At 37.6% G+C, this 19,892-nt stretch overlaps 1 protein-coding gene across 1 annotated transcript; it reads right to left on the bottom strand.

The window, feature by feature from the left end:
• Window positions 1-2,054, bottom strand: lepb (leptin b). The gene is made up of 3 exons (XM_037759813.1): window positions 1,577-2,054; window positions 978-1,122; window positions 1-884 (listed from the first exon to the last, which is right to left on the bottom strand). The coding sequence occupies exons 2-3, from the start codon at window positions 1,119-1,121 to the stop codon at window positions 564-566; spliced, it is 465 nt and encodes a 154-aa protein (XP_037615741.1). The 5' UTR covers window position 1,122; window positions 1,577-2,054; the 3' UTR covers window positions 1-563.
• Window positions 2,055-19,892: the final 17,838 nt, after the last annotated feature.

Genomic DNA, 19,892 nt, shown 5'->3' on the forward strand with positions numbered 1-19,892 from the left:
TAGTGACTAAAATCTTTATTGCAAAGTTTAATATAACAAATGGCATTTCAACTAAAATGTGTCACATCCTACTGACCATTAGCTTAATGTTTCTGCTCAATAACATATCACCATAAACAGTGCACTTCAAATCAAACACCAGTAACATCACACATTCATAGTTTCCCATACTTTTCCTTAAATATCTTGCATATAATACTATACCCATACCAACAATCAAAAACATTTTTCTAAATTGTAAACCACTCTGGAAGAAACATCTGTTACTATCAGTTTTTCAATATTAAAACAATTTGAATATAATTCAAGTCATATAAATAAGTCTACAGATAATACAAAAAAAGCTACAGTTCAAATATTTTTCAAACTATAAAATATTTGTCATACAAAAATAAGCACCTCAAAAGCTACTTTGCATTACATGCAACATGTTTAGCAACCGGAGGAAGAGCATAATTGCAGAAATATTAAAAAAATAGTTATGACTACACTGAGCTATTTGTGCAAACACGCCTGTATATTAGACATAATGGCAAGGCTTGACATACGCGTGATGTGATTTCTCAGCAGACCTTGAGTTTGTCCTTGTGGAGGAGAAACTTCTCCAGGTAGCGCTGCACCTTGATGAGAGTCAGGTGAAGGTGGCTGTCGGGGAACACGTTGTTGCCGGTCTCTCCTCCGGGTTTGGCCTGGACGGGGCAGTCCATCGTCACGGCGAGGGAGCGCACCCGTCCCTCCATGCTGGAGACGTCGGCGTGGATCTGGCTGAAGAGCTCCGTGAGGGGGCTCTGCAGTTCGTTATCCAAAAGTCCCAGATCATGGCTGATGCTAGTTAGTCCCTCAATGGAGGGAGTGATGGGCTCTATCTGAGGAGCCACTTGCAACTAAGGAACAGAAGAAAGATGTGAACTAGTTGCTCAATTTGACCCTAAACTCATTATTACAAGGCATAGAAAAATATATTACTGTAAGCATACCTTTGTCCTCAACTTCTTAATGTGAACAAGGGTTGTCTGAGCTATGCTTATTATGCTTCTGATGGAGTCTCCTTTTGTTGGAAGACTTAAGTATCCAGGAGCCATCACGAGAGAGACATAGAGAAGGGCCTGAAAGACGTGCATCCTAAAAAAACAAAATACATAAAATAACAATTATTAGTTATATAAATAAGATAAGATCAAATTAACCTTTAATAATCCCCGGAGGGAAATTCAGGTGTCAAATCAGCAACATCAGCAAACAGAGTGAAACACAGGAGAGGTAAAGGTATACAAAAAATTATAAAAAGAATAATAGAGATATAAAAGATACAGAGTGAATGGGTGAACATAGTGTGTGCAGTCCGTCAATAAATAAATGTAATATGTGCAATAAATAAATGTAATATGTGCATATGTGCAGTCTATAAAGTGGCATATAGGATGACAATGATACAAATGACAATGATACCATAATAAAAGTCAAATTAATGCATTTTAAATTGTATATTTTTATCCTACAAATACATTAAGCTTGATAGAAATAGTATTATTATTATTTCTGTCTCCTTTATTATAAAAATATATAATATTCTTACCTGTCTTTTTCCACTTGTGGCTGAGCTCCTGTAAAACTGGATGACAGAGAGATGACACATGCCTCTCTGCAGGTTTCCCCCCATTTAAATAGTCTGCTCTGAGTCCATTCCCCTCCTCTCTCCTCCCATCCAACCTAAACCTGAGCCTGACCCCTCACAGGTCAACATATCAACACGCTCTGATTATGCAGGAAATTCACACTAAATGCCATAACAAAAAAATAACAAAAAAAACAGATAGAATACTCTGAGTCATCAGACGCTTGGAACTCGCTCACATCCTGTGTTCTTTAGTTTTGTTTTTACTATGAGATGATTTCACTTGCGTGTCGGCTGACGTAAAGCCTGATGTTAATTCAACTTCAATTAAACTTATAATCAACTGGAACATGTGTAGGTAGATTGTAGCTGGCAGTGTAAACCCACTAATACCTGCATGTGCATAAATATAGAAACAGATGATAAGGTAGAGAAGAAAAGAAGAAGTGATGTATGCATTTGCCGTCTTGTAATATAGAATAAAAGGCAAGTGAGTCACCCTCTTGTTTCCTATAGTCCGTCGTGGATTTTCTCTATACACGCGTCTTTGAAAGCAATGATCTCATTTTCTTAGATATACATGGAAATTGTGAAATGAATTGTCTTTTGCTGGAACGTGGTTCCTGTGACGTCTCCTACCTGTTGTTTATTACTGTCGTTAGAAGCAAAAGCAGTAAACAAGAAGTTAAAAATAGACACATAACGACACACTGTGGTGGTTTCCGGAGGTATTTTTTTCGAGTTCCGTCTAATTACTGTATGTGTGGAAAAGAAAGAAACATTTTCCATTTTGCTGCATATTGCAGGAATGCTTCTTGTTTGTGTCCCGTGATATGCAATCGAGAAAAAGGCCCTCACCGGTGTGTGTATAGCTCGCTCTTAAAGCACTCAAACTCCCGTGACCTAAGTGACCTATGTGTGTTGATGCCAGTGGTGGAAAGTAACTTAGTACTAAGCATTTCCATTTTATGCTTCTTTATAATTTATGCATCTCAGAGATAAACGTTGTACTTTTTAATCCACTACATTTATTTTACGGCTTTGATTTTTTTCACACAAAACATATGATCAACTTATTAAATATGATGCATTGTTAAAGGTTAAAGGCCCCACATATTCTCACAGTAGTGTTGTTGATTAGACCCATGCACTACACCGTAATACCCAGACAATAATAACTTATCTTGTGTGCATAAGATTAGAAAAAAAAAATTTGAAGACTCAGAGAATTTGAATACTCTGAAATCGGCAATTTTGCATAGTGAGGATATTTGATTTTTGAATTATTTATTATTATATTATTTGAATTTTGAATGCAGGACTTTAACTTGTAACAGAGTATTTTTTACAGTGTGGTATTGTTACTTTTACTCTTTCTAGAAATATTCTTATTTAATTCTTATTCATACCATTCTTACAATTATATTTAATACACTTTATAGATCCCACGTCTCAGCATTTTGCATTTAATTATTCACACTGTGTATTGTAATGCAAATATTATACATATCTCTTATATTCTCATTTCATTATTATTTACTGGGTTATATATTGTAGCAATATGTACATAATCTACATGTTATATACTTTTTTATTTCTATTTTCTTACATTTCTTTATGTTTATATATGAGCAACTGTAACACCCCGGGATCAATTAAGTATTTCTGATTACTTACTTCTTCCTCCACTAATTGATGCCAAAACACGTCCTATAAAGGAAGCTAAGGAATGAAAGAAAGGCAAAGGAAATTAATGAAAGGAGATCGGAGCGGGAAGAGCTTAAATTCACCCGTATAGAATGCAAACATGAGCCACAGCAAGAACAGACACCCACATCATGTTTTCCAATTGACGACACACTAAGACAACAAAGAAACCTGCGTGTTTTGCATGCCTCTCAGAAATTCCGTGCTGCTGCTGTTGTTGACAATTACAAGATTTAGTTACAACCTTTGCCGCACATATCCTGCTCCTTCGTATTGAGGGAATCCCAGCTATGGTAATTTGTGGTTATTAGGCAGAAGGTGTGGCGACACTCATTCTTAGTTTGATAGTATGCAAAAATAAGCCTTGTAGACATTCAGTTGTTAATAATTATACTTAATATACTGACCTATTTCTTAGGTTGACAAATTTATTAAAGAGGTGGAACCATTGGCTGTGTTTACTGCTGGATTTGTAAGCTACATATGAAAAAAAAAGTCAGTCACAGACGTTGAAAGATTGCTTAATAATTCAACCTGCATGTTAAGTGTAACCATGTGACAGGAAATGCTCTTTCAGTAACTTTCAGTTTTTTTATTTATCAGTCACTGAGCCATGAATTATTCCAGTAAACTGATTCTTCTTTCTACAAACTCATCATTCGTGTCTCTACTGTTGTGTCTCCTCTTTAAACTCGGCGCTAATTGAGACCCAGGTCTGTATTTGTCGACCCAGCTGACCCACAGCATTCCCAGAACTTTGGTAACCGTCAGTACTTTTGTTGAGAGAGCGAGAATCATAAAATGTACCTTGCCAAAACAAACGTGTTACGTCCATCCAGTCGTGCCCCACTGCACATAAAGACATCGCTCCTTTATGTCGGAGGAACAACGTGATGCAGATGGAAAATCTTGCTTCTGAAGAACGTGATAAATAGGAACGAGGGAGGTGCAATTTATTGGAATGGCAGCTTCGGTCATTTCCAGTAAGCTGACATGGCTCCGGGCCGACTCACTTCGACCCCCTTTGTAAATTACTTTTTCGCCAAATGACCCCCCTTTTGGTGAAAACATTTTTCAGTGCACGACAGGAACAAAGAGTGTAGGCGATGACTATGTCTGCACAGGAAATAGTTGTGGTTTAATACACATGACTAAGGATTGAGCAATGATTGTACACTAGCCTTAAGACTCCCAAAGGATCGCATATCGCAGACAGTGATTTATCTAAAGTTCAGTTATAGATGGTGTATTTTCCTGCAAAATTAGATCATTGGTGTCTGGTGTGATGTCTTGCGTGACATCACTTACCTTTAATCAACCAAATTTCAACCTATCTCATTAACTTGTCCATCTCATTTTAAACCCAAGTAGTTTTACTCACATATTTTTAGCCGTTTTGTTGCAATTTTGTGTGTTTTTGTGGTTGTTTTGCCCCTTTTTGTAGATATTTGGTGTCTTTGCAGTCGTTTTGTTTGTTTTTGTGGTTGTTTTGTGCGCTTTGTGGTCATTTTGTATCTCTTTGTGGTCGTTTTGTATCTCTTTGTGGTCATTTTGTATCTCTTTGTGGTCGTTTTGTATCTCTGTGTGGTCCTTTTGTGTTCCTTTGTGGTTGTTTTGTGTCTCTTTGTTGTCGTTTTGTGTGTCTTTATGGTCATTTTGTGTCTCTTTGTTGTCGTTTTGTGTGTCTTTGTGGTTGTTTTGTGTCTCTTTGTGGTCATTTTGTGTCTCTGTTGTCGTTTTGTGTCACTTTGTGGTTGTTTTGTGTCTCTTTGTAGTCATTTTGTGTCACTTTATGGTCATTTTGTGTCCCTTTTGTAGTCGTTTCGTGTCTCTTTGATGTTGTTTTGCCCCTTTCGCAGTAATTTTCTGGTAATTTGATGTCTTTTTGGTTGTTTTGCCCCTTTTATAGTTATTTGGCATCTCTTTGTAGTAGACACTTTGGGCCCCTATGCCTGCGCCCCGTTTAGTAATCCATCCATGCCTTTTACATTTAAAACAGGGTTATCAACAGTAAATAAATAAAATATTAATCCAGACTTGTCCTGAATTGCATGTGTAGCTCTACCAGATGTTGCAGCTGCAGTGTTGAAGTAAATCCACATAGTCATAATCCATGGCAGTTGTATCATTTTCCCTTTTTAACGTGACCACATTCCTGTACTGTAATCAGCCTAACTATGTGGATCTTGTAAATATACAGAGATCTGATGACTGCACTGCTTAGGATGATGTTTTAACCATCATTTTGATATAAACAAGTGGTTGTTCTTGGAAGTAATAACTACTAGATGTGCTTGATTCCTTTTTTTTGTGTCATCTCCAGTGGCCTGAATGAAAACACAACACTGTTGCCAGTCCTACCAGCAGCGTGAATGACTGGAACAAGATTTATTTTCTGCTGAGTCCACTCGAGTGACTTCAAATCTCCTTTATGAGTAGGCTTTTGGCAATTAAATTTAATCACATCATTGAGTTGAAATAAAATACTTGGCAGCACTCGGCGAAAACATCAAGACACAGAGCAGTTCTTTGAAAGGCCGAAAGCCAAGAATAGCAAACTTGTCCTCAGACGGCATATTTTGTTACACCAAACGAGGCATTGAATTATTCACCGTTAACACTTTTTACCGTAACTTTGTTGTGAAGACGTCATGGGGAGGAGACTACCAGTATCACAGTTTAACTGAATAAACCTGCTGTACCCAGTCTGGGTCCAGCTGGGTGTTGCGAAAACTTTTACTGGAACACTTTTGGTACTTTTTTGAACAACCTTTTGTTTGTCTTTGTGATGGAGCAGCACACTGTGCTCTTGGTTGCAGTTCCCAAAACATCCTCTGGAGAGCTACATAATCACCCAGAGATTAAACCGAGCAGCAGTTTGTGTTGAGGATTTCTCAACACTGTATGACATTCTTCCTTTCTTATTCACTTCCAGGAATTACAATGGATCATTAACAAGTATTTTCCTGTAGTGTTGAATTTATTCTCCTTCACTCTCTCTAAACAATTCTTAAATTTCTGTGTTTTTCTTATTGCAACTGGCATATTTTGATACTTTTAACAGTTTGATTTGATTATTTTCCTCTTCATCAGTTCTTAAAGGTGCTTTATACGATATCCAGAGCATTAATATAGCATCAAATAACTAGCATACAATGAGTAATGTCTACCTGCGTGCTTTTAGTGCACTGGCTCCCAACCTGGGGCTCTTTACCCCCACTGGGGGTCGCCAAAGAGAGGCCTTCTTGTTTTTAAGGGTTGGAAGACAACTTTTAGATGGCCTATATCTCAGCATTTCATTCATTTCTGTGACAAAAACTAAATTAAATTGTTAGTTTTAAAGCTTGGATTCTTATAAGATACAAATTTAAAAATGAGAAAAGTGTGCAGTTAAACAACCAAAGAACTAATAGAACAATGGCCAAGTGTCAGGGAGAAGAAAACACTAAATTAGTCAAAAAAAGAAGCCTATTCACAGTATGTATGATGTACAGAGATTTGTATTCAAAGATCCTAAAAAATAACAGAAAAACTCATCCCTAATGCAATATTCACAGGAAATAATCTGCTCCAAATTCATCCAAATTGCTCATTTTACACAACGTTCCTGCAGTTATTGTGTTCACTATTTGGGTTAATTGTACAGTTTATTGGTTGATCTGTATTATATTGAACCACTGCTTTAGTCAATAGAAATGCGCCCAATTTAGCACCTTTAAACTCATCTGGCCTGTTGAATGATATGATTCTTAATGGCAAAAGGGACATTTAAAGCCATAACCCCAAATGTACTTCTTCTCTCCTAACATTTTATTTTCTATAAAATGACATGATATTGAAAATCAATACTATAAAGTAAATACAAATTCCCTTTCCACTGTCTTTATGCCTGTGGTCACCGATTTTAATTTACTCCATTACAAATGGGAACGGAGCAAAAGTGCATCCACCAACCCACGTCTCTATATCTGATGACACGGATGAGGCACTGCCCTATTTCCCAGGGCGATGTGTGACACACAAAATCGTGGGCCACGGCTGCGCTTCAACCGGGAATCTCTGGCTCCGATCTGAAGGTCAGTCGGAGATTTGTTAGGTCAATTAATGGATGCAGAGGCATATACTCGGTCTACCGGAAAACATGTCACTCGTGTTAGTCTGTGTGATGCTGTATAGCCACCCACAAGGCAGAGAGAGTTTCACTTTTAGACATAAATAATCAGTGCATTGTTCCTTTTTAATTTGCTTCAGTATTAGCTGATTGTATTTAATCTAGTTTATCTATTTTTGTTTGTTTTTGTGAAGGAACTCTTAAAAAAAGATTTTTTTTTTCACTGACAAATGATGATTTCAATCTCTGTATTAGTGTAGTTTAGTATTAAGCAATATTTAGTATGTGTGTGTTCAAAAAATACACTATGTTATAATATATTAGACAGACAACAAGACAGTACAATATTTCATCTAATTTATTCAATCTTTATTCAACAAGTCATAACACCCTAAGAGGAAATGTCCAGCTCACAATAATGAACATTTAATATGATGTAAATGAGGGATGCTACACATCTGCATAATCTCACTTAACATGTGTCCCTAGTTGTGTTTGCCCATTGTGCTGCAAGGAACGTCACATGTACACACTGTATATATGTACAGTACGTACACATGAAGTCACATGGTTAGTGTAAGTGAAGTGTCCTCGTCACGTTTTGACGTATAAAACCACATTGTTGAAGGCTCGCGGGTTTGGATAAATAATCGCGTTTACGTCACACACAGTGCGTCAGAGGCTCGCAGCTACACGTTCATTTCCCCCTCAGCTTTATTATGTTCACTGTGTTGCATACTTTTATAATGCTTCTAGAGGTAATTCTATAAATGTCTGGCCTGTGTAAACATTCAATTGATAATTATGTGTTTTTTAAATGAAACAGATACTCTTATAATTTATATGACAATGTACAATAAGGATATCATCTAAAATATTTTGAGTGCATAGATTAGAGGTGTTGAAAAGCATCAGGCAGTGACAAATTGTTTACATCCAGTTATTTTCACAACACACTTTGACAATTCACAAATCAGAGATGATGCAAAATCATTGGAAATGTTCAATACAAATGCATGAAGACAGCTTTTTAAAAAAAATAACAATTCATACATTCACTGGTAATGCAAAACAGTGTTTTGGCAAAAAAAAATAATTGATGTATATAACAAGATGACATAAAATGTGCCTTATGCATGATAGGTGTAAAATATAAGAAGAATCTCATTGGCATTTTGAGTAATTAAACCTTTATCCAACCGATCCACATCCCAGATCTTCACTAACTCACCTGTGTTTCTTCGTCTGTTACAGTAGATGTCGTGTCTTTTCTGCAGCTTACAGTGGAGAATGTATCTACACTGTCTTGTATGACAGAAAATTGGCAAAGCATATACTGTAGGTGTTATTCTGAATGTTAATTTTGATATTAGGGTTAACTTGAGGAAGTATAGCTTTACACTCTTCGATCTGAGGTCAGGGTGAGTAACACTGCTATCTATTTCTTACTGTAATACGACTCTTTGCAATCTGATTTCTCCTCAGGATGGGTAAGACGATGTGCTCTGCCACATCCTGTATTTTGCCTCTCTAATCCTATTTAAAAAATCACATTCTAGTATTTCACAACTGATCAAAAGCCTCACCTAACTTTGGCCAAGCTCAGATTGTGAATGATCTTAAAGCACCTCCGAGTGCTGCTGTGTACGTACACCCACCAAGACGAGAGATACTCACGGCTCCATCAGGGAGAGAGAAAGGCGACGCCCCGGTTCAGACGCCAGAATCCAGTGCCGATACTTTTTGGGGTAAGGGCTTCCTGGCTACTGCCTTAGGAACAGCAAGCCCAGACCGCAAAAAGACCCACAAAGGACAAAAGAAATGTGACTTCATCATGTTTTGGCGATCTCCTCAGCAATCTATAGGAAGAAACAGAGCCGTTAGCAACGTCTGATGCAATTTATAAAGCAGGTAGCGTTCAACATGGGTGGAAAGTCTTGTTAAGAGTGTAAGCTCAAAAATCAGTTGGCTACCCGGACACCTCACTTTTTTGTCTTGACTCTTCTGTCTAGAAAAGCTTGAACTAGTCCTCCTGTTAAACGTGAATCATTTGCTTTGGTGTACTGGTGCATAACATAAACATAGTAAGAGAAAATTTAATTTAAAAAAAATGAAAATAAAAAAAAAAACGAAAATTACAATAAAAATACGAAAAAATACTATTAAATAAAAAATATGTACAATATATCTGTATTAAAATAAAAGTTGTATAGAAGAGAATTACAATGAAAATAGTAAATTGAATACTATAAGTATAAGGCACTTTTGTGCAGAAATGTGCAAAATAAGATGTTAAACTGAGACTGGATGAAATTATTTAAAAAAAATTTCTTTTAGTCTTGACAGGAGCTTCCTGCCTGCAGTGTGTAAACACATCCAGCTGATTTCCAGCATGCGTTTGGTGTGATTGTATCATACTGTAATGAAATGAAGGGTCTTGTAGGGTCTTACAGTTGATCGGGGATTTGATTAGCGAGAGATTTTGGTCATAACTTCACCAAAACACCATCTAATTCGTCACGAGACCTTTGTCAATCTAACCTCCATTCACTACCGCAGCAGCAGCAGCAGCAGCAGCAGCAGCATGGTGTACAACCAAACCGCTGTTATAAAGCTGGTAAATATCTTTGGAGACCTTGCCCCATTGCAGAATATGAAGATTTGATATATAATAGTGGAAATGTTTTACTGTCAGTAGGTTTAAAAAACATAGTTGTTGTTCTTAATGTGTTTTTATGTATAAACTGTTCAGTTTCTCCTTGCCAAAGAGATTTAGGTAGAAAAAATATGAATGGGACTTAGTAACATTTACACTTCAAGATCAAATTTGATCCTGCCTATGTTTTGTGACATTTTTTTGATCACTTTTTGGCATTCCCGTATGAAAGTATTTCTTGATCCTCCTTTTTTACAATCTTCGTCATACATGTATTCAATTTTGTCTCCATCTGCAACCAGAATCCGCTAAAGGGACTTAAATGCTCGTCAAGTTGTGAAGCTGGACAAGGCCTTAAGAATCACCTCTAAATAACTAAGCGCACACACTCTACCCCACTGTTTAGTCACCAAAAGAACTAAAAGAAGAAGCTGCTGTGTCCCAATGCGGCAGGCTCAATATCTCGAGGGCTTGTTCCTGCAAGATTTAAGTCTGGAAGTTGCATCTTCCAGTCTCTCTTCCACACCTTGCAGATGCAACCATTCAAAATGTGTCCAAAGCTCACATTAGAAGAACTTGCGAGATCCAGGTTCCAGACGTCTTGTGAAGAAAACGAGTCCCGTCTTGACCCTGGTCTTCTCTACACATCAGTGAGCTGGTTCAGTCCGGTCCTTAATATCTTTTCCTTGGGTGGTAAACCACCGCGATGTGATCCGTTCTGCCCTCCACCCATCACCTCATTCAAGCTCTTCAATTTTCACTGGGCCATGGCAGGAGGTGATCTCCTATATTGTATTGTAGCTTAAATATATTGTCTTGGAAGATTACAGTTATGTGAAACGGTTTTCCTCAATTTATCTAACTGTTGTGGTGGAGTGCAAATAAATACCTCCTTGACCACCTGAAATACACTACTAATGATTTTATCTCATCCACCCCCTAGTTTTGATGAAATATTGCATTAAAGCATAAAAAAATATACCCTTTTTTTCACAATTAGAGACACACAAACTGGAATAACTGTTTTTACAATTCCAGCTGTTCATTTTAATCACCTTTGGACAAAAAAGTCAAAGTTTCCGCTTTGTATCCACTATAACTCAAGTGTAGAGGAAACCACAGCAGCGGCAATCCATCTCTGACATTCAGAGCAGATGTTTCAAAACTTCATCAGCTTCTACCACGTCACAGCTCTAAGACTATGCTAAAACCACTAATCTACATATAAAAGATCTAAAAGGTTGCCATTAAACCACAACAAATCCACAATACCCCATACAGGGTTGAAACAGGTGATACAGTTAGAATGAAAACATGATGGATTCAATGAGATATTTTTCTCATCTGGATCTGAATCTGTTGAGAAATCAACAAAAAATAAGTCTTCTACGTACTGATTACCTTTTTTGTTTCATTAAAAATGTCCTACAGGGAAACCATGAAGTTGAAAAAAAACAACCACTGCCCACATTTACGAACCAGCCACCATGTATGCCAGTGCACCACATTGTTGAAGAAGACAGTGGTACAGGTACAGAAGTTACTCTCAATGCCATTCCATGCCACACCCTTATCATAACAGAATAATTACCTGCAAATTGTACACAACACAATACAATAAAATGCTCTTTTACTATGTTTTCCGACACTACTAAGTCATTATCACAATTTTTACGTTCATGTTTAAATGTTGGACCATTGCAGCTTTATTGAGGGTGTGTTTAGTTTCTTAAGGTTTACATTAATAACTTTATCTTTTTACAACTGATGACAACTGTCTCTCGATTTTAAGGGGATTAATTGTAAAGGAATCCTATCTGTTGTAACAATCAAGAAAATGATTGAATTTATCATGTCAGCTCGCGTTTTGTCAGTTTTTCAGGAAAATGCAATGTGTTGTTTTGGTTATTCTCTGAGTGTAATCAATTAATTTGGTACTTAAATCCAAAAAAGTTTCTGAAATGCGTTGCACTGACGCCTCGATAGAGGAGGGAGTGTGAGAATATTCCACACAATCTTTTTGTTGCAACCTGCAGCAAATCCTCATCACAAAAAAATCTTGAGAGCTATAATTTCTTTTGGTCTTCTTCATAAACCATGTCTCAAAAAATATAAATCTAGAAATTACAATCTGAATTGAGGATCCAGTTGAACTCCAATCTAGAAAGAAAGGGGGTGAAATCCTGCATCAAACACTGAACTGTGTAAAGAGTGTAAATCCATTCAACATGCAGGCCTACATCATGAAATGTCATGCTCCAGTAAATAACAAGTTCATAAAAGGAGTTTTTTAAAAAAATGGGCTTTTGTGGTGTCTATTGAGGAGGCAGGCGTGCATAGCACATGATCACATCTGGACGATGGGGCCTACATGCGTGTGTGTATATATGGCTGTTACGTCAAGCCCAGGGCGGATAGGATAGGGACCAGCAGCGGACTGGACCATCTGCACACGTAGGCATCTGCCACACTTACCTCACCACATGCGTCATATGTGGAGGGGGGTAAAAAAAAAAAAAGTGTCACATCCCCCTTACTGCTCTTTCTCTAAAACGTGTCCTACATTTGTCCCATATTCAGCTCACTTTTTAGTTATTTATTTACTTAATGAGGGCTCCAATTATGTCATTTTCGCAGTTTTTCTACAGGCCTCTGAGCTCTCCGTGTTATAAGTTGCAGAGGTATAGATCCACCTTTACAGCAAAGCATGACCAGCAAACACGGATTGCATGGGCACCTGCTCACCGGCCTTTAAAGCGCACAGGAGAGAGTGCTTTCCATGGTGCTGAAATACACTTTGGCGCTGTCTGTGGTGCTGAAATACACTATGGAGCTGTCCGTGGTGCTGAACTACACTGTAGAGCTGTCCGTGGTGCTGAAATACACTATGGAGCTGTCCGTGGTGCTGAAATACACTATGGAGCTGTCCGTGGTGCTGAACTACACTGTAGAGCTGTCCGTGGTGCTGAAATACACTATGGAGCTGTCCGTGGTGCTGAAATCCAGCTCTGGCTGCGTGGTGAACGCCCTGTGCACTGGAGCCCCAGTTTGTGGTGGAGAAGAGGGGGGAAAAGAAGAGTTTGGTAAAAAAAAAAAAAAAAAAAAAAATAAGTGGAGGGTGACAGAAACACCATAAAATAAAAATCTAAATTAAATCTGTCTTTTTTTTTTTTTTTTTTTTGGGAAGAGGGAGGGGGGCGTCACGATGGGGGTGTGCAGCAGCAGCAGCAGCAGCAGTCTGGAGATGAATTGATCGGTGCATGAATTGGCACTTGTTGCCATTGAAAAAGCCCTGTGCCAGAGTGGGTACAATAGAATGTGCGTGTGCGCGCGTCTAATCTTCGCTATTTTCCACGTTTAAAAAAGAAAGTATCTTCCAGGTTTCCATGCGCACGACTGCACCCCCCACCCCCCATCACACACACACACACACACACACACATACACACACAGAAAAGTCTTGACAAATGATGATCAACCAGCTTTCTATAGATAGCTCGATGTTAAAGAAACTCACAGGTTATACATTTAAAAAAAACATATATAAAATGTTGCAAACAGACGAACCTTCATGGTGTTTTCTAACACTTCAAAAGATAGTCTTTAAAATAGTACTTATCCTCAGCGATGCATCTATATATCCTATCGATGGATGCAGGATTTGTGTATTGCACATCGGTATACCGGTGGATGGAGACGGAGCACGTCCACCGCTGCGGTTATAACGAGAAAGGAAAAAAATTGCAATCAACTCCTCGGACACTCTTTTTAGTTGAATCTGTTTTTCGTCCCTTTTATCGCCGGCAACACATCAACACGTCTCTCCGTGAAGAAAACACTGGCTCACTCGCGCTCCGATGTGAAAACTCGGGGATGAATTTCTCAATGGCTCTCTTTCTCTCTATATATGTCTGTCTATAAACCACGAAAACACAACGGTGTTGTTTTTTTACTCACTTCCAACAATAAGCAATAATAATAATAATAAAAAATAAGAATGGGCTCACCCAGTCATCACCGATCCGAGAGAAGCGTGCATCATTTTTTCCCCCTTTTTTCCCTCCAATAATCCCTGGGAATTTGAACAGCACCCATTGATATGCAGCAGTAGGGCCCCCCCCCCACCCTCCTCTCCACCACCACCACCACCCCTCCACCTCCACCCTCTCTCACCCTCCCTCCATCTCCATCTCCATCCTCTCTCCTCTCCAGACGTCAGTCGCATTGCCTCCTCATTCATTTTCCAGTCTTCCGTTTTTATTTTTATTTTCTTGTGCATTTTCTTTTAATCTTTAATCCATTTTCAGTCCTCCTCCCCTCCTCCTTCTCCGGGAAAATGCTGCAAAAACCCTCTAATGGAAGCCACTCAATTCCTCCAGTCTGCTTCTTCTTCTTGCTGGTGACCTGCATTGACGTCATTGCGTCATTAGGTTTCCCCTGGAAACACGGGAGAGCCAAAAATAGAAACACATTAATTCAAACCCCAGGCTGGGTGGAGGGAGGGTGGGGTATAAGGGGGTAGTTGGGGGCTGTTTTTGGAGACTATTTCTTTCTATCAATCCATAATCTTCTGAACCCCCCCTCACACACACACACACACCCCTTTCTCTTTGGTGTCACTGCTTACTGAGCTCCATCTCAACACATTCATTCCAACCATAAGCAAATATCCCTTTGTCATATTTTTCCTATAGGGTATTTAAAATATACCTGATAGTAAATTATTATTTTTTGTATCATCCTTTGGCTCTTTCAGCATCACAATACTGTTTATAGTTTACTTTTACTTGTGTTTCTGTGTCAGATTTTAGGGGATATTATTTCACTTTAAGGTTATTTTATTCTATCTCTTAATAGAATATCCTTAATGTAATATTCTCTTTGGTGTCACTGCTTACTGAGCTCCATCTCAACACACACTTACACATTCATTCCAACCGTAAGCAAGTATCCCTTTGTCATATTTTCCTATAGGGTGTTTAAAATATACCTGATAGTAAATTATTATTATTATTTTTTTTTATTATTTGGCTCCTTTAGCATCAGGATACTGTTTATAGTTTACTTTTACTTGTGTTTCTGTGCGATTGTCAGATTTTAGGGGACATTATTTTACTTTAAGGTTATTTTATTCTATCTCTTAATATAATAAGATAAGATAAGATAAGATAAGATAAGATAAGATGAACCTTTATTAATCCCCGGAGGGAAATTCAGGTGTCAAAGCAGCAACATCAGCAAACAGAGTGAAACACAGGAGAGGTAAAGGTATACAAAAATTATAAAAACAATAAATAGAGATATAAAAGATACAGAGTGAATGGGTGAACATAGTGTGTGCAGTCCGTCAATAAATAAATGTAGTATGTGCAATAAATAATTGTAATATGTACATATGTGCAGTCTATAAAGTATATATCCTTAATGTATATTCTCCTCAAGAGTAGTGGGTCTGGAAAACTATGGTATAGAGCCCAAATAGCATATTGTGTAGCCTACTACAGGACTGTTGTGATGTGCAATTTCAACACTATAATATGATATTTCTGTACTATCATGTCATTGGCGCCTATTTGTGATCTTAAAATGACATTATCATAGGTTATGATTTTTTTAAAGAGGACCTATCGTGCTCATTTTCAGGTGCATACTTGTATTTTGGTATTTCTACTAGAACATGTTTAAATAAATGTTAAATAACGCTTTATTTTTCTCATGCTGGCTGTGCTGCAGCACTTTTTTTTCACCCTCTATCTGAAACGCTCTGTTTGAGTTCTTGGCCCCGCCCCCTCCCAAAAAGCCCCAGTCTGCTCTGATTGGTCAGCTGACCCACTCTGTTGCGATTAGTCAACCGAACCAAACTCTTCAGGCTTCGCTCTAAGGAGCTTTGTTTGAGGACGTACCAAACTAGTCGTTATGGAAATGTGTTACTTGGTGACATCACCACGTTACAGAAGAAAAGGCGTGACTTCAAGCAAAGTGTATCAGGCAGTTCAGGAGCCATGTTTCTGTGGGGGAGAGTAACTCACTTTAGCGTGGACTTTGTAACTTTGCAGACCTTTTACATGCACAAAAAATGATATAACACATTAAAGGAAAGGGGGAAAAGCACAAAAGCATAATAGGTCCCCATTAAGATTTTATTTTGGGGGGCATTTGTTGCCTTTATTGGACAGATGCAACAAAGGAACCACAGTTGCGGTTATGTTGCATGCACAGTAACCAAGGCGCTCCGTAGTTTACTTTTTTTAAGATAGCATTTTGCTGGCATTTATCAACCTTTTATAGTATTCACTCTTAACAGAGAAGCTTCTGTAGTATCACAAAATATTTCTTCAGGCTTGAACCACAGCTGAAACTTTTTGGTGAATTCATGGCCAGATTAACCTGCTAGGGGGCCCAGGGGCAAATAGAAGATGGTGGGCCCCATTTACCCCTCTTCCTCCAATGTCCAATGCCTGGCCCCTATATGTTTGTGTAGGTCTGTGCGATGATTTGATCATACACATATTCATTTTAGGAATACATAAATGTAAAACTGAAGCAATAAAAGTCTCCTACCTCAAGTCATTGGTCATTGAGCCTTGGGAGAATGGTTCTGTAGTGAGTAGCGTTGTTCCGATATCGATAGAAGTATCTGTATTGCCTCCGATACAGGTTATATGGAACCTGGGACTTCATTTTTACTATTTAATCAGGATGTTTTTGATGCCTGTGACACTGGATGCAGGTTAAATACAAAACTAATTTGCAGTTGTTTGTAGCTATAGCACCTGGTAGAATCACAAACCTGCAGTATCACAATTTAAAAATAATGATCAACACCAAGCTCAAATGTTATATGTACATAATTAATGTATTTTAATATATATGTATATTTTTTTACCTCTTTTTGGAAAACAAAATGTGGATAAATAACAATGTGATCAAAAGATGCTTAGTGACCAAAAAATAAGTAAATTTGTTGTCATATCTTTTAGTAATTAAGGCCACCCCATGCCATGCTTGCAATAAGAACCTAACAGAACACTAACTCTATCTTGTTTATTTATCATTCACAAAAAAATGTAAGTAAAATAGTAGAAAACCTCCTAGATTAGGTCTTTATACATAGAGATATAAACTATGGAACAAGTTACCCCCTGATATACGCACTGACCTAGTACTTCTTAAATCCAAGCTCAAGACTTTTTTTTTAAGATTGGCTTTTAATACCTATTAGCGCTGTGACATTTCCCCTGTACTTTTTATGTACTGTTTTATGATTTTATAATATATGTTATGTTTGTATTCCTGTTATTTCTTGGTTTTAATGTAAAGCACTTTGGGTACCTTTTGGTTATTGTAAAGGGCTATACAAATAAATGTTGATTGATTGATTAATATTTTGTTCATCCGGGATGTGACCAAAACTCTTGCTGGACAGATGTGCAGTATTTTGGCTCTTACAAAAAAATCTTAACTTTGATAGATAGATAAATATACCAGATATATAAAAATACAAGGAGATGAAGAAAAACTGTTAAAACTGAATAAAGTGCAGGGTAACAGCTGTGATACACGACTATTAAAAAAGTGAATATAGTGCAGAAGAGACTGTTAAAAATAACTTCGACATATAGCCAATGATACATGAGCAAAAAAGGTGAGTAAATAATGAAACTATGGTCTAAACTCAATGATCAAGATAATGCAAATATCCCCAAATATCAACATTATGCTTTTAGGAAAACATTGATTTTTACATTGTTTATTTTCCTTGAAATAATGTAGACCTACAGACCACTCTTAGATGTAAATAATGTCCTATAAATATATCACAGGTCAGTTTGAAAGTTGGTAAAATATATAACATCTGACCTCAAGCTGATGATTATGATAAAGCAAACAGTTTGAGACTTTCTGCAGTGTATTCAGTAACTTTATGTTAAAAAGAGGGTGAATAAAATGTAGGAGATATAGCTTTATAGTATCCATTCATTGTTCTTTCTTTCATTCATCCAGTCATTCATGTTCTCTTCTTAATCCATTCACATATCCAGGGCAGCCACCTTCCAGTGACGCAGAGAACCTCCTCCCATTTAATCTGCTTTAGCTCGTCTATCTGCTGTGATGTTCCAGATCAAGTGACATATGCACCCCCTTCTCTTCATAATGCACCCCCCCCTCACCCTCCACCCCACCACGCACGCACGTGTCCGCGTGCACACGCGCCAGCCTCGTGACACACGACTGGAGGAGGCACGCGCAGTGGCACATGAGCGGTGATGCTGCATTCACGCTGTGGCCTTAAAGAAAGAAAGAAAGAAAGAAGAAGAAGAGGAAGAAGGGAGAAAAGAGATAACTGTGGAAGCATCGCGAGATTATAGTGGACCGCAGCGGCAAACTGACAGTCGTTGCCAAGGTGATTTCCCTAAACAAGTCATTCTACCACCTACAAACAGTATAGTGTGTATGTGTGTGACTGGTTATTTCAGATCATGTTTTAATTAATTGTAAATGTTTTTAACTGTAATTTTATCTGGTTTATTTATTTTTATTTTTATACTTTATTTTGTTCTATTTTTATATATGTTTATTATCCTTTATTTTAAAGGTCCCATATTGTAAAAAAGTGAGATTTTCATGTATCTTATATTATAAAGCAGGTTTAAGTGCTATATTAATACTGTTAAACTATCAAAAGATCAATATACGGAGAAATACACACACAGCCCGTATTCAGAAATTGTGCGTTTGAAACAAGCCGTTATATATTAATATATTAATATATATTATAAGCCGATTTATGTCCATTTGTGATGTCACAAATATACAATATATAGATTATTACACGTTTTTAAACATAAACATTCTAAATGTGTCCCAGTTTATTTCCTGTTGCAGTGTATGTGAATGACATCAGCTGACACGGAAGTAAACATTGACCCAAACTTTTGCCTAGCAACGCAATTCCGTTGAAATGCACTAAAACGGAGCGTTTCAGACAGAGGGTAAATACAGGTATAGTCAGGCAGACAGTATTAGGAACATAAAGTTTTTTTTTAATATTAAATCATGTAAACATGTTCTAGTAGAAACACAAAATACAAGTATGAACCTGAAAATGAGCACGATATGGGACCTTTAAGTTTTAGCCATCATACATTTTTGTTTTTAACACCATTGTTAATGTGGATACCCCCTCAATGATCTTTCAAAATAAATAAATAAATATGTATATGACATTTTCTCTCTTTTATTTTCTTTGAGAAATTAGACGCTATTCTATTCACAATGACAAGATAAACTCTGTGGTCTGTCTGGCTACCAACAAGAACAGATAACTGATGAAAGTCAACTGCTGTCACCACTTCCTGATTACCTGGTGCTTTGAACAAAGACAGTATCCAGTCCCCAAAGTTGTCATTATTTTCCTTTGGATTATTCTAGCGAAATGAAACAAGATTGGTTTCTGGCTTCAGCGTCATACAATTCAATTTGTTTTTATACAGCGTCAAATCATAACAGAAGTTATCTCAAGACGCTTTTCATATAGAACAGGTCTAGACCGTACTCTATAATCTAGAGATCCCCCCATGAGCATGCATTCTTATGCGACAATGGCAAAGAAAAACTCCCCTTTAGCGGGTAGAAACCTTGGGCAGAACCAGGCTCTGGGTGGTCATATACCTTGTTGCTTGCCCCTTTGACAGAGTATTAGAAGCGGCAGCAATATATATTACACATTTAACAATTATCATTGTCATGTCCCTGGTGTAAAAGCAACCCTTCTGTCCTCCCCATGGACCATATTGCTCTCT

This window comes from Sebastes umbrosus, chromosome 23, assembly GCF_015220745.1.
Source record: "Sebastes umbrosus isolate fSebUmb1 chromosome 23, fSebUmb1.pri, whole genome shotgun sequence".
Taxonomy (NCBI): Eukaryota; Metazoa; Chordata; class Actinopteri; order Perciformes; family Sebastidae; genus Sebastes; species Sebastes umbrosus.